Source organism: Bombus vancouverensis, chromosome 8 (genome assembly GCF_051014615.1).
Source record: "Bombus vancouverensis nearcticus chromosome 8, iyBomVanc1_principal, whole genome shotgun sequence".
NCBI lineage: Eukaryota > Metazoa > Arthropoda > Insecta > Hymenoptera > Apidae > Bombus > Bombus vancouverensis.
Genome location: NC_134918.1, coordinates 10,105,897 through 10,118,613, shown reverse-complemented (window position 1 = coordinate 10,118,613; position 12,717 = coordinate 10,105,897). Strand labels below are relative to the sequence as shown.

Genomic DNA, 12,717 nt, shown 5'->3' with positions numbered 1-12,717 from the left:
GTTGATTTCAATCTGCGAAGGTTGTCTGCCGTAATTGGTAGATTTCTCGTTTCCGTTCGGCTTGTCGTAAACGCGCCACGCTAGTGACAATGCTCGTAGCACGATACACCATCGATTATTACCTTGTCTTTGTCTTAAACATCAGGAGAATTCCGTGAAAAGTTTTCGAAAATCATCCGAAATAAAAGAAATTTTTGTCTAACCAACCTTCTGTCATTAATAATCTTAGAACTTTTATGAAATCTCGCGACATCTATAGAGTCGCTTTATGAAATTTCATTTTTACGAAGTAAAAAGAATTGCTTCAGTTAATCTTCTATGATTGATGACTTTGAAGCTTTCACGAAGTGTCGCGTGGAATTTGTCGAACGTTCCACGACGAATTTCATTTCTCTGAAATAAGAGAAATCCCGTGAAATAATCTCCTGTTATTGATCATTTTACAACTTTCACGAAATTTCATGAAGATCAATCGGTCGTAAGTTGGCAATTTACTCTCACGACAGATCAATCGAATAAAAACACAATGTCACGTATGAAACATAATATTTATAAAATATGTAAATAGGTTGTCCTGTTCTTGCGATATTTTTTTTCCAAATATTTTCGCAAACCTGAAGTGACATTTCCAGCGAATAATTCTACGACAATATGCATCGATTGCTGCAAACGTGGCTGCGAACGCCAAATTCGCTGAAATTAATCTAGCATAAAATTACAGTGACCCACGCGTGTCATAATTAAAACTTATAAATGACACTCGGTGTGTACAAACGAGCTCGTAACGGACGAATTAACCCGTAGTGACGCAGCTGATTTCAGAAGGTTCGCAAATTTTAAACCACCTCATAATTTACTTTTGACAGTTACCAAAGCTTTCCCGTATTTTGACAAATTTCGATACGAACCAAACTCGCCGTAATCAATAATGTATTTGAATGTATTTGAAGTTTTGGAAATTTTGCTTCCTTGATGAATGCAATTTCCACTTTGAAATCGTCACGGGGCTTTTTTATAATCTCTAACGAGTTCAGTCGAAAATGAAAAGTGTCGAAAAGTTCTTACAGAAATTAACTATTCTTCCTAGTTAAAAGAAATCGTATCCAAGTACCATTTCGAAGGCGAAAACAAAATTAGAATTCTATTATTCTCTTTCTGGAATATTTGTTTCTCTCCAATTTAGTTGGAAACATGTAACCATTGTTTCGTGACAGCCTGTATAACGTTACTTTACTTGAAAGATAAGAGATATTCTAATTTCTCTGAAATTGTTCGGATATTTCTTCTTTATCTATTATTGATAGTAAAAATACATTTTTCCGATATTTTTGTAAAGAAGGCGCACGAGTTTAAAATACAAAATAAAGAGAGGAATATATATTTTCAATTTCTACATTCAAATTTTTAAACATTTTACGCGTTTAAGAAAAACGGGAGACGGATACATTGGTCGTCTTGTAAATTACTTAATAAATTAATTAAAATACATAAAAAATAATTAATCAGCCACAGTGATTTAACACCGTAGGAATTCTACGGTGTTAAAATAACGAGAAGTTAGTATTAATACGCGTAGCCAACGATAAATCGTAACATCGAATGTTACTGTATACAAATTTTCGAAATAAACGAAAATCGAAGAACAATTCGCGATTGAAATATTCCGCTTTCTGGAACGCCATTTGGACGAATCGAAACGAGTGGAAACGAATCGAAACGAGTGGAAACGAATCGAGTTAGGGCAACGTGCCATCGACTTCCGTTCAAGTCGTCGCACGAGAAGCATCAGGTAAACACGCGTCGTCAGAATAATCGCAAGAAGATGTTCGATCGAAGGATAACGCAGGATGTTCTCGTGTCATCATATCAATTATTGGTCAAATTCGATCTTCATAAAGGTAAATAAATTTTTACACGATTTTTGTAAAGGAATCGTTAAATTTTGGTAAATTTTCGAGATGAATTTCACACTCGTGAAACAGATACGTAGTATACACTCGTGACTTTTAGCGTGGCGAAGGACGCGAGCAAATATTCCACATATTCTCGTGTTTCCAACGCTTCGTATTTCCGAAACATACATTTCTATAGTAACATAAATACTTCTATGTAAGCTCTCACGTTTTCCAGTTAAACAATTCGCGCCTGATTCTCTGCATTCTGTTTGTTACGTTTCTGTATTACATTGTCTTAATATATATATATATATATATTGAATTTGTTTGAATTCGAATAAATTTTAATTAATAGCAGATTAAACACGGATTTATTTCAAACGTAAGGTTCGTCAAGAAATATGGTAATTCGATTGAAATTGCTGAAGGCTCGACTATTTCAGATACATGAAGCGATATTCGAAAAAAAAGGGACGATTCGACACGATGCTCGAAAATGATAGAAAGATCGTCGTTGGAAGTATAGCAATAGCTATCATTTCGATATGTTGTCTGGCATCATTTTTGGTAAGAAATTCTTTCTTCGTTTCTAATATTAAAAATATTATAATATTGCTATAAGTGTTGGTTTCGTTGTTAAAGAAAATCAATCTGAATATACTTCTCATTTTACACTCTAATATCATCGCGAAGTTGGAAGGTTAATACTTGTCATACGAAAAGTCGAGTTTCTAATGAATAATTTCGATGGAAGTTCGGTAACTTTTCAGTCCCATTATCGATCCCTGTAAAATTGTATAATTGGCCGTAATTAAACTGCGAACGTTTGTCGTAATTATAGAAAGTTTGAAGATGCAAAGATATGTAAATGTACGTGAAATACTCGGATCGAAGTATTTTATAACATATCGCGCGTTTGATCCTTTTTAGGAAACAAACTTTTACATTATAATATAATAATATTATAATAATTTTCCGCAGTCCCGTTTCATTATTTGCCTTCATAAAAATGTGAATTTACGCAAAGATCCGCGGTTTAATCGTAAATTTAATTCGCAGTTGAATCCCAACTTGCCAATTTCGAACATGAGAACGAACAATCCTTTTCGAATTCTTTTGCTTGTAAAATAGCTGCACTAATTCGTCGAAGGAGTAGAAAAGAATAGAAATATTCGGCACGGAGAGGCAAAGCTCGTAAAGCGTGCAAGCCGGAACGATTAAAAACTTTTATGTCCGCGCAATATGACGCGGCGACTTGTTTTTGTCAGCCGGCCTATTTATACGCACCTTTTGGCAGCTACGCGAGAAACTTCGTCACGAGGATGCCGTTTCCGTTTCGTAGCTCCTTCGTCTTCCTCTTCTCTCGAGAATTTACAGAGTTTCTGTCCCCTCTTCCTCCAACTTTCTTCTATTTTCTTACTTCCTACTTATGTGTCGTTTGTTTTTGAATTTTTCTGTCTTTTCTTCTTTGTACTTGTAAGGAGATTTAGGACATTTCATAATTTTGTGCGACTAATATAATAACATGGATTCTTTCTATTAAAATTGACGTTTGATTACATTTCGGATTTTTTCGACAGGAGGATCGCGAAGGATTAGATATTAGCGTTGGCATGTTAGCGTAATAATAACGGCTTCAGGGATTTTCAAAATTAGAGTTACATTAGATTCAGGATATTTCGCAGGAGTGGACGCAAAGAATCAAATATTCACGTCGGTATTTTTAATAACAGCGACCTTGCATCGAACTCGATTAAATTTCGCGTTTCCGTATACGTCGCAAATATGCAAATTTTCGCGTCGTCGATATAAGAACAATAGTCTCCGATTAAATCAAAGTTACATACGTATACAGAGAAGATTTCCAACTTTTGAAACTTTTATAAAAGAATATGCAAGGATTTTGATTTAGCGGTTCGATTCAAATATCCACTAATCTTTTAACGATAAATCCTGACTTCGTATTCGATTAAAGCTGTTAAGTTAAAATTATAAAAGTAAAGATATAAACTTTCAAACTCTCCATTAAACGTTCAGAAAGAGAACACGCGAGAAGCTTCAACATCCACATGAATACGGTTGAACCAACTTTGCAGAATTATCGAACTTTCACGAATAGAACGTACAAAGAGTTCAATATTCGTGTCAGTAGCGTAATAATAGTAGTTTTATGTTGGCTATGGCTGGAAGATGGAAAGGATTGATGGGCAACGCCAGATGGCTGACTCGTATCGCGTTTCCCTGGATTCTGTCCGTGGATTACGCGAGTTTCGCCTAGGGATCTCGGTTTCGGCAGCTTACTCTGTTTATAGTTATGCACGTTTGTTTGGATCTCGAACGTTGATGATCTGGACGCGCTGTGGAAAGCGAGATCACCGAGTTTTGTAAGCAGCCTTCTTGGACATTTACCGGAGATCGTGTTTCTTCTTTTTTTCCTTTTCCCTTTTGCCAAACCATTTTGTTTCAAAGGATTTGCCAGAAGGAAGATTTATCGAATAGAGAAAAGCAATCAAACGATTCGATTGCTTTCCAAGTATCGCCTCCTTCTTCGTTCGTTCCTCTTTGTGAAACCGTTATATTCCTGCGGTTAAATATTTCAGTTTCGGTATAACGATTTTAAAGAGGATTTCATATATATGTACATATACACGATTGCCGGTTATGTTTCCGTTTTAAAGCAAAACAAGTTTTTCTGACTTCTGTTCTCTGTATACGTTTGAAACGTGTATACAGGTCGGCGAAAGAAATTTCCCAATGTTGCCGTGCTCCAGCGTTTCGTATTGAAATACACGGACTGATCGTGAATTAATAATTTGTAGGCTGTGGATATTCATGCAAATTCACATTTTACGCGAGCAAAATTTGAATAAAATTACGTTTTATCCTCTGAATGCTGTAACGCGTACGTACTTTATTCCTTTCTTTATTAAGCGTTTTTCGTTTATACATTTGTGTTTAGTTTGTCCATTGTTTTCGTGTCTACAGTTAGCATAAATGCATAAACATCGGCAGCCGTGTAACTAGCAATAAAATGAATACACGCGTGTGTACTTTTCGAAAGCGTGCGTTATTTCCAATAGTCCGACACCTAAAGACCTGTTTCATTAAAAATCTGCATTAGTAAGAGTCACAAATACGATCGACTGTCTCATAAATATTCATTTATCGCGCTACCATAACCGCGCACTTTCTCGATTAGTTTGCATCTTCAAGACTACTTCTATTTGAAATCTTCGATACGAAGAATCGCAAATACGATTAGCTATGTCGTGAAAATCCATTCATTGTGTTACCATAAAAGAACAAATTCAGACACCCAATCAATCCCAAGAAATCCTCGTCATATTTCTACGAACTTCGAAAGAAAGTCGCGTAAATAAGTAAATAAGTGTATGAAAAAGATATTATAGTGTACTAATGAAAAATGTAGTAAGACAAAAATGTAAACGAAGAATTCTTATTAGAGCTAAAACGACGAAAGGACATATACGTCAGACAACCATGAAGATAGAACACGGAGGTTCATCCGAGCTTTGTTACTAGCTAGGAAGTAAGTAACACAAGAGGAAATTAAAAGGCCGCGCCAGCATTAAAAATTAAACGTAGAATTCATTTTACAAATGTTTTGTAACTGGATTCAAGCTTGTTGCCAAATGAGGATAATGGAAATTGATCGATGATCGAGAAACTAAAAACGTGACTTCGCTTAAGAATCGAAAATCTTAGCAAAGATTATCGATTCTAACGAGTCCCTTTCGTTTTTCTCGACTTTTCGATTAGTTTTCATTCATAGATTCATTTAAATATAAATTAGAATTTAATCTCGCGAGGAAGATACTTCTGACGATGTTGCAATTATCGGAATCGATTTTTGTAAAGAGTTTTGTTAAAGATATGTGCTCTCACCTTAGTTTCGCGTAAATCTTTTCTTGTAAGCTTAGAAAATAGCTGATAAATGTATAATTTGTTAACGACCTGATAAGGACCTGCGAATTTAGATATAATTAGGTAAATATGATTAAAATAATTATTACGTCAAATTTGTCTCTTGATGAAAAATTTTGCATACATCTCGAATTAATTTTCATAAATTATACATTATTTGGGATGAAATATGAACGCTGTATATTGTAAAGGTACCTAGGAACTGTGATCACATTATGTTAAATTTTGTAATTTTAAATTTGTAATTTTAAACAATCGATTATTCTAATTGATGTAAGTTGTATTTCGGCGGGCAACCGTTTAGATTTACCAACCTCATCTTATGATTTAATTTCATTGTTTAAATATATACAATTTCAAATAATTTGCATATATTAACAGCATAATAATTGTTCAAATTTTAATAAGCAGAAAATTAACCTTTCATATTTAATTAAGATATACAACGTCTGTATGTATAGGTAGAAACAAATAATACCAAGGTTCCTTAAATCACGATTCTTTTTTACTAAGTTAAGTCATGGTTCTTTTTTTATACTTTTTGGATCATTGTTTTATATGTTTTTATAATTTGATTGTTATCAGACTCTTAACATTATTCGACTATTATCTAGTTCGACTTTTACGACTTTTACTCTTTGAACGTGATTTTTGGTTAATCCGAAACCATTGTTTGGTTCTATCCCCTTTTTAAGTTTCGCCAAATGTTTATGCGCATATTGTAAACTTCAAAAATATCTTCCTTGTATACATTGTTGTACTCACCTTATGAAGAGGCAAAGTTCTTATAACACTATAGACGCCTTAAAAGATTGTTAAATAATTGGTAGCACAAGTTGAAATATTATATATATATATGTGTGTGTCATTCGTATGATTGGCTAACTCTTTTATTTATATGTTATATTTCTATGTTGATATAATTTTTATATTGCATCTATATTTAACATTATAAGAAATACATCCAAATTCAACTGAAACATTGTTTGACCACTACGCACCTATCTCCCTGCGATTTCTATCATTTGACCTTTTCAGTCCCTTTCGCGTTTTTCTTCAAAACATTCGTAAAAAACTCTCTAATGTCGATCGAGATATAGCAGAATACACGCAATAAAATATATTTTCAGAATCGTATTTCGTATTTAACGTAACTACCATGTGAAAATATTCTTGCACAGGAATAATTCCGAATTTTAATACGCAAAGTAGGAGGAAAGTTAGTTGAAATTTTGAAGGCGAACCTTCTTAATGGACTACAAATTCAGAACGTTATTCTTGCAACTTCATTGCAAAAGTAGAAACAAATGATCTCGCTGTCAGTAACTTCGTTCGTTTCACAGTCCTTTAAATGGAAAATGAATCTTCTTCTCGGATTAAAGATCGACAGCGTTATTCGACCAGTTGATTTCTGAACGTACTATCCTCGATAATTGAGATTACCGATATTTGATCGCACTTTGACTCACGCGCGATCGATTAATAGGCAGCTTTTCACAAATTGAAATTTAATATCGTCTACAGGACTTTATGGAAATTCGACACGCTCTGCAACCCACGAGAAAACGGTTCTACTGCGCCGGAAACTTCCTTTGAAAGAGATGAAACGATTCTTTAAAGTTTCGAACGATTCTTATTCATGAGGTACAACGCGGAACATAGTTCTCGAAAACAGTAGCGAAATAGTGTTGCAACGTTTCTAGTCTGTTAAAGCGTATAGACGGTGCGCTGTATCTTGCCTTCGAATTTTATATAATTCTTTCTGGCCAGAAACAGTGGCTGCCGAGCCTCTCGAGACGATACCATTCGGTATCTCTCGCGAGGATCGTGGGACAAATAAAAAGTTGGCCAGCTTTAAGCAAGCGGTTTCGTCCGGTCTGAGCGAATTTTCTTCAGGACCAAAATATATCCTCCCTCTGCCTCCGGGTGATTTGTGTTACTTGAAATTTTGGTCAACCGGATACGTTGGTGTCTTTGTTTTAATCAGGTTGGTACTTAATGACTTGATTTGAACTAGAAAAACTAACCTACAATTTATCACTGAATATATTTTAACACGTTAACTGTATTTTTTGGAAATTTCTATAATCATGAAATAAAAAATTAATGAAGACAAATTAGTTTTAGTTAGATAGATTTTAATCCTTGACGCGATTCAGAATAGATTTCTGGAGAACAAGTAATCCTTAGAAAATTAATTAACAGCGAACTTTTATGAACACTGGAACGTTTGTATTATATATAAGAAAGAAGTTCGACGAAAAGATAAAAATTGATGAGGGATTCGGATAAAAATTGGGCAATTTGCGTTGTAAAGGAAGAAGCTTGGTGCAAAAAAGAAAAATATTTTATTTCTGTTAGTGATTTAGTTAGTACAGCATTAGTTCAGGATTGATACTGGAAATTATCTACTATTTATTCATAGCATTTTATTTTTAATTCTATTGATCTAAATATAGCATATTTAGTTTTGAATTATAGCTACATAACATGATCGATGATATCTCAAGCTAAAATTAATTTTAATTAATTTTGTAATTGCAACTGTCTTACTTAAATGTACCTCGGTATCAGACAAGCAGCCAAACCAGTTTATTACGTACGTATTTCCAGTGAATTTGGTAATGGAAAAGAAGCAGCATAATACAAATCGTAAAGGTAATTCGATATTAAAGACAAGAAGCGAGAGCAGTTTATCATAGAAGTGAAAGAGCTAGCCAATCGCAGATAACCAAACTATCCAATTACAATCCAACTCGTCTGTCTACACCAATTAACCACGAGTTGCCATACACGCCACAACCAACCACGAACCAACGCAAACCACTGTGCTCGACCAATTAACTCACCGTTTCAATACGCAACAACTTCACTGTACCGTCGTTATTTTATCTACGTTGCAAACGACGAATCTTCCAACATCTTCGAACTCGACCGAACCAAAAGCGAAAGTTACGCTTCTCTTATTCGTGTTGATGTTTGTATGGTGAAAGTTGCACCGTGTCATGTCATCGGACGACGTTTGCTACGATTCTTCATCCTTGTTGAAGAAAAAGACTGAAACGGAGAATGGAGAAGAAGAGGAACAAGCAGAGGGGAAGGACAATTGTCGAAAACCGTGGAGAACGTTGGATGCCCCTTCGGTCGATCGCGACGATAACTTATACGTAGCTGTTCGTCAGAGCTTGCACAAGGTTAATCGAGTTTCAGAAAATTCCTTGTCCCCGCTAAGAAACGCTGAAACTGGGAATAGAAGTGGAGTGTCGCAGGAGTCCAGCATGGGAAGATTTTCCACCATAAAGGCGTACTTTGATATGGGCCAGGAGGAGGGGTCAAGGTACACATGCAGGACCACCATAATGGGCAAGCTGAAGAGGATGCTGGAGTTGAGAAAACGAGAAGCGAGTTCCATGGGTTGTTTGACACAATTTCTTTTTAATTTTGTTCTCGTTTGTATAATAATTTCATTTGGTCTGCGAGAGTTTGAGTACCACGTGTTCAGATCGGTATATTGTATTGTATGGTATTGTATGGTATTGTGTGCTATTGTAATTAATACGATACATTGTGGACAACAATGCGTTGTGAATAGATGCTTGAAATGTGTTTGATTGTCATTTTAATGGAAAATTGGAACTGCAAGTGTGTTCGACTTGATAGAATTTCTTCTTAATTTTGTTTTTATTTCAATGATAGGTTTATCTAATTTGCGAAGGTTTGAATGTTACATGGTCAGGTTGTTATATAGGGTGGTGAAGGAATGTACTTTGTGAAGGACGTTTGAAACGTATTTGATTGTCATCTTAATTGAAAATTGCAAGAACGAGCGTTTGACTTGATAGAATTTCTTTTTAATTTTTCTTTTGTTTGAATAATAAGTTTATCTAGTTTATGAGAGTTTGAATATTACGTGATCAAAGTGATACATGGTATGAAAGAGATATGTATAATAGATGTAGGTTTTGTGGTTGATATAATACAATGTGGGCAACGGTGCATTGTGAATAGATGTTTGAAATGAATTTCGTTGTCATTTCAATTGCAAATTGGCGTAGCAAGTGTTGATCGTTGTGTAGCAAGGTTTGCCTTTGAAGTGGTGTAGGTTTATGTGTTATGGATAATGCGTTACAGAAGAACATAATATCGCAAGATTATTTGATTATCTCGTTTAATCGAATATTCTGATTGTTGCATGTTAATAATAATATTGACATAGAAAAGAAATTAGGGATATAGGTTTTAAAGTTAGATTCATGCATTTTGTATATATATATGTATAAAAGATTTGAAAGAAATGGACATGTAAATTCTGAGGGTAGATTTATGATACTACGATGATACCTTTAACATTCTGTTTTCATTCTTTTTGCGATCTGAAGTTCTTCGGTAAACTTCATCACTGTTTCCTTTCTTCGTTGCTACCAGCTTATCTAGAATATACTATCATAACCGTGAGCTGCATTTTTATCTCCAGTTATAGAGCTTTCGAGACGACTAAATTATAAGACAAATATTTCCACGACCCTTGAACCTTCTACTTTTTCAAACAAAGTAAAAGAACAAAAATGTATCTTCGCTTCGCAGAATCGACGATGAACGGTTTGAAGAAAGACGTAAACGGCAATATAATATCAGACTAGAAGAGAACTACGAAGGGACTTGAAAGCTACTGCCGTTCTATGATCAGCGGAAGGAAATCATCGAAGAGGAAACAAACTGTTCAAGAATCTACCGCTGTTTTATCGGATAATCCCCGCAAACGTGGGACGCGAGCAAAATTATATTTTAATTCCATCTTTTGGTTGTTTCGTCGGGAAACGATGTCGTGAAACCTGGAAATACGAAGCAACACGAGCTCATTTTTCAGTATACGGTTAAAACTATTTGCGGGGTTCAGACGAAAGATCTTATAGGTATATCATACATACTTTAATTTGAGAAAACTAAAGTTATTTTGTCTAAAGTTATCAGGATATAAGGATTATTATTTACACTATAATAGGTATATTTATTCGAGTTTTTGTTTTCTCAGCAGAAACATGTATTCTTCTTTGTTTTGCTTAAAGTAACAGTGAATCGTTTTATTATTTTTCATTAGTTGTTTTTAAGTTATAACAAAAATACGCTGAAGAGGAATATTAGGAGAAAGAATTTCTGGTATTTCTAGCGTTAAATTCTTAAATGTAATAAAGACATGTTATCATACGTATTCATAAATATTTGGGAATCTATAGCAAAGTTGCCCAAATAAATACTCGATATTGTGTATTTAAATTTATATGCCGGTTTTAGAAAAATATTCGCGCTTGTGCCATTTTCTCATCGATTGGTCGGACATTGGTCAACGGTTGTCTATTGAAGATTTATTTACACGTTGCGATTGTCCGCCAATTCACAACTAGCTCGATAATAAAGTTGTCACGATGAAGTTAACGAGGTACGGTGATGGAATGAAAATTAAGTAAGTTTTTCTGAGAAAGATCTTGGCAATGGAAAATGTTGAATGATATAGATGATTTATGACATTGTGTATGATTTTAATAAATTTTCTGCGACTTCCCTAATTCTGGCTCCTTCATTCTGGAAAACCTGGCTCGTTTAATGAGATGGATATATCTGGTTCAATGTTGTTTCAATATAGTTAAACTCTTCCTGAGAAAGAATATATATGTAGTTGTAAAAATACTTGTAGTTTGCTTCCAAACAATTTTTTGTTTCTACTTCGATCAAGTGACATTACATATGATAATATGTGACAAATAGATATTTACAAATCTTCCTTTATATAATTTATAGACTGCTTTTTTTTTTTAAAAAAAGAGAAGATAACCTTCTAGAAGGTTTTTACTATAAACGTATCTGTGACATTTGTTAGGCTAAATCGTTACGAGAGCCGAATAAGTTTCTTTTGAAAATACTTAAAATAATCAAAGAATCGCATTCTTCAATGACGTTGAAGAAATGATCAACTGAAATATTAACAACCATTTTACATCTGGAAAAAATATCAGCGAACTTTGTCAAATAAATTAGCAGCAATAGGGATCAACGATCGTCTTACAGCACAAAGAAACTAGCTATCCGTCAACGAGTAAATACACAACGAATAATAAAAAAAGTCGAAAACATAATCTTTTGTAACCAATCGACGTTGATTAAAACTCTTCGTTCGGAGCAAGGTAAACGTCAACCAACAAAATTAAAGGAACAGCGGCAACGTTCTCCAATCAATTAACAGCGACAAGGAAAAGAAATTTCCATTGGCCGATCGGAACACCAATTCAAATCGGACTCCAACGTTGATGTAAATGTTCTCCCAACCCATTTTAACCGTCTTAACTGAAATCGACAACCGTTCTTTCCCAACACTTTTCACTGTTTAGTACTATTTCGTATTATCAACGTGGCTGATCTTTCTATCGGTTCTAGAATTCGTTCGTTCGCGACGTGCCTTAGATGTAAGTGACTGGTTTCGTATGCGCATCGTCGTGTATTGTCGCTGAGACTGTACTTGCAAAAGAAACAAAGGAGTTTTGTTGTCTCAGCGTGCGCGTAGAAACCGTTAACGATTGGTTCGTACAAGGTCCGTGATACTCTTCAACCGAATTTCGTTCGACCTTTCTGTCAATAGACGGATCATTTTCACTTTGCGAGACGAATAATAGGCAACAAATAATAAATAATTCCACGGAGTAATACATACGAGGGTCTGTATTTAAGACTAGAGGTTTATTATTGTTATTTAAGACGTCTAAAAGGAAAGAACGTAATGGAACAGTAATAGAAATATTAACAAATAACAGAGGCTTTTCAAATAATATATGATTATTAATATATAAATAATAGATAATCATCGATATTATATAATAATAATAAT

At 34.5% G+C, this 12,717-nt stretch overlaps 2 protein-coding genes and 1 long non-coding RNA gene across 7 annotated transcripts in view; all 3 read left to right on the top strand.

The window, feature by feature from the left end:
- The window catches only part of LOC117162679 (serine/threonine-protein phosphatase 2B catalytic subunit 2), a 232,535-nt gene that overhangs the window by 68,363 nt on the left and 151,455 nt on the right, over positions 1–12,717 (top strand). The gene's annotated exons all lie outside the window — the stretch shown is intronic.
- LOC117162692 (uncharacterized) lies at positions 1,574–8,257 on the top strand. The gene is made up of 3 exons (XR_004465293.2): positions 1,574–1,898; positions 2,339–2,462; positions 5,360–8,257. It is a non-coding gene; the product is annotated as an uncharacterized LOC117162692 (long non-coding RNA).
- Positions 8,366–11,510, top strand: LOC117162689 (uncharacterized). The gene is made up of 2 exons (XM_033344535.2): positions 8,366–9,254; positions 10,425–11,510. Exons 1-2 carry the CDS (start codon positions 8,846–8,848, stop codon positions 10,478–10,480), a joined length of 465 nt encoding a protein of 154 aa, XP_033200426.1. The 5' UTR covers positions 8,366–8,845; the 3' UTR covers positions 10,481–11,510.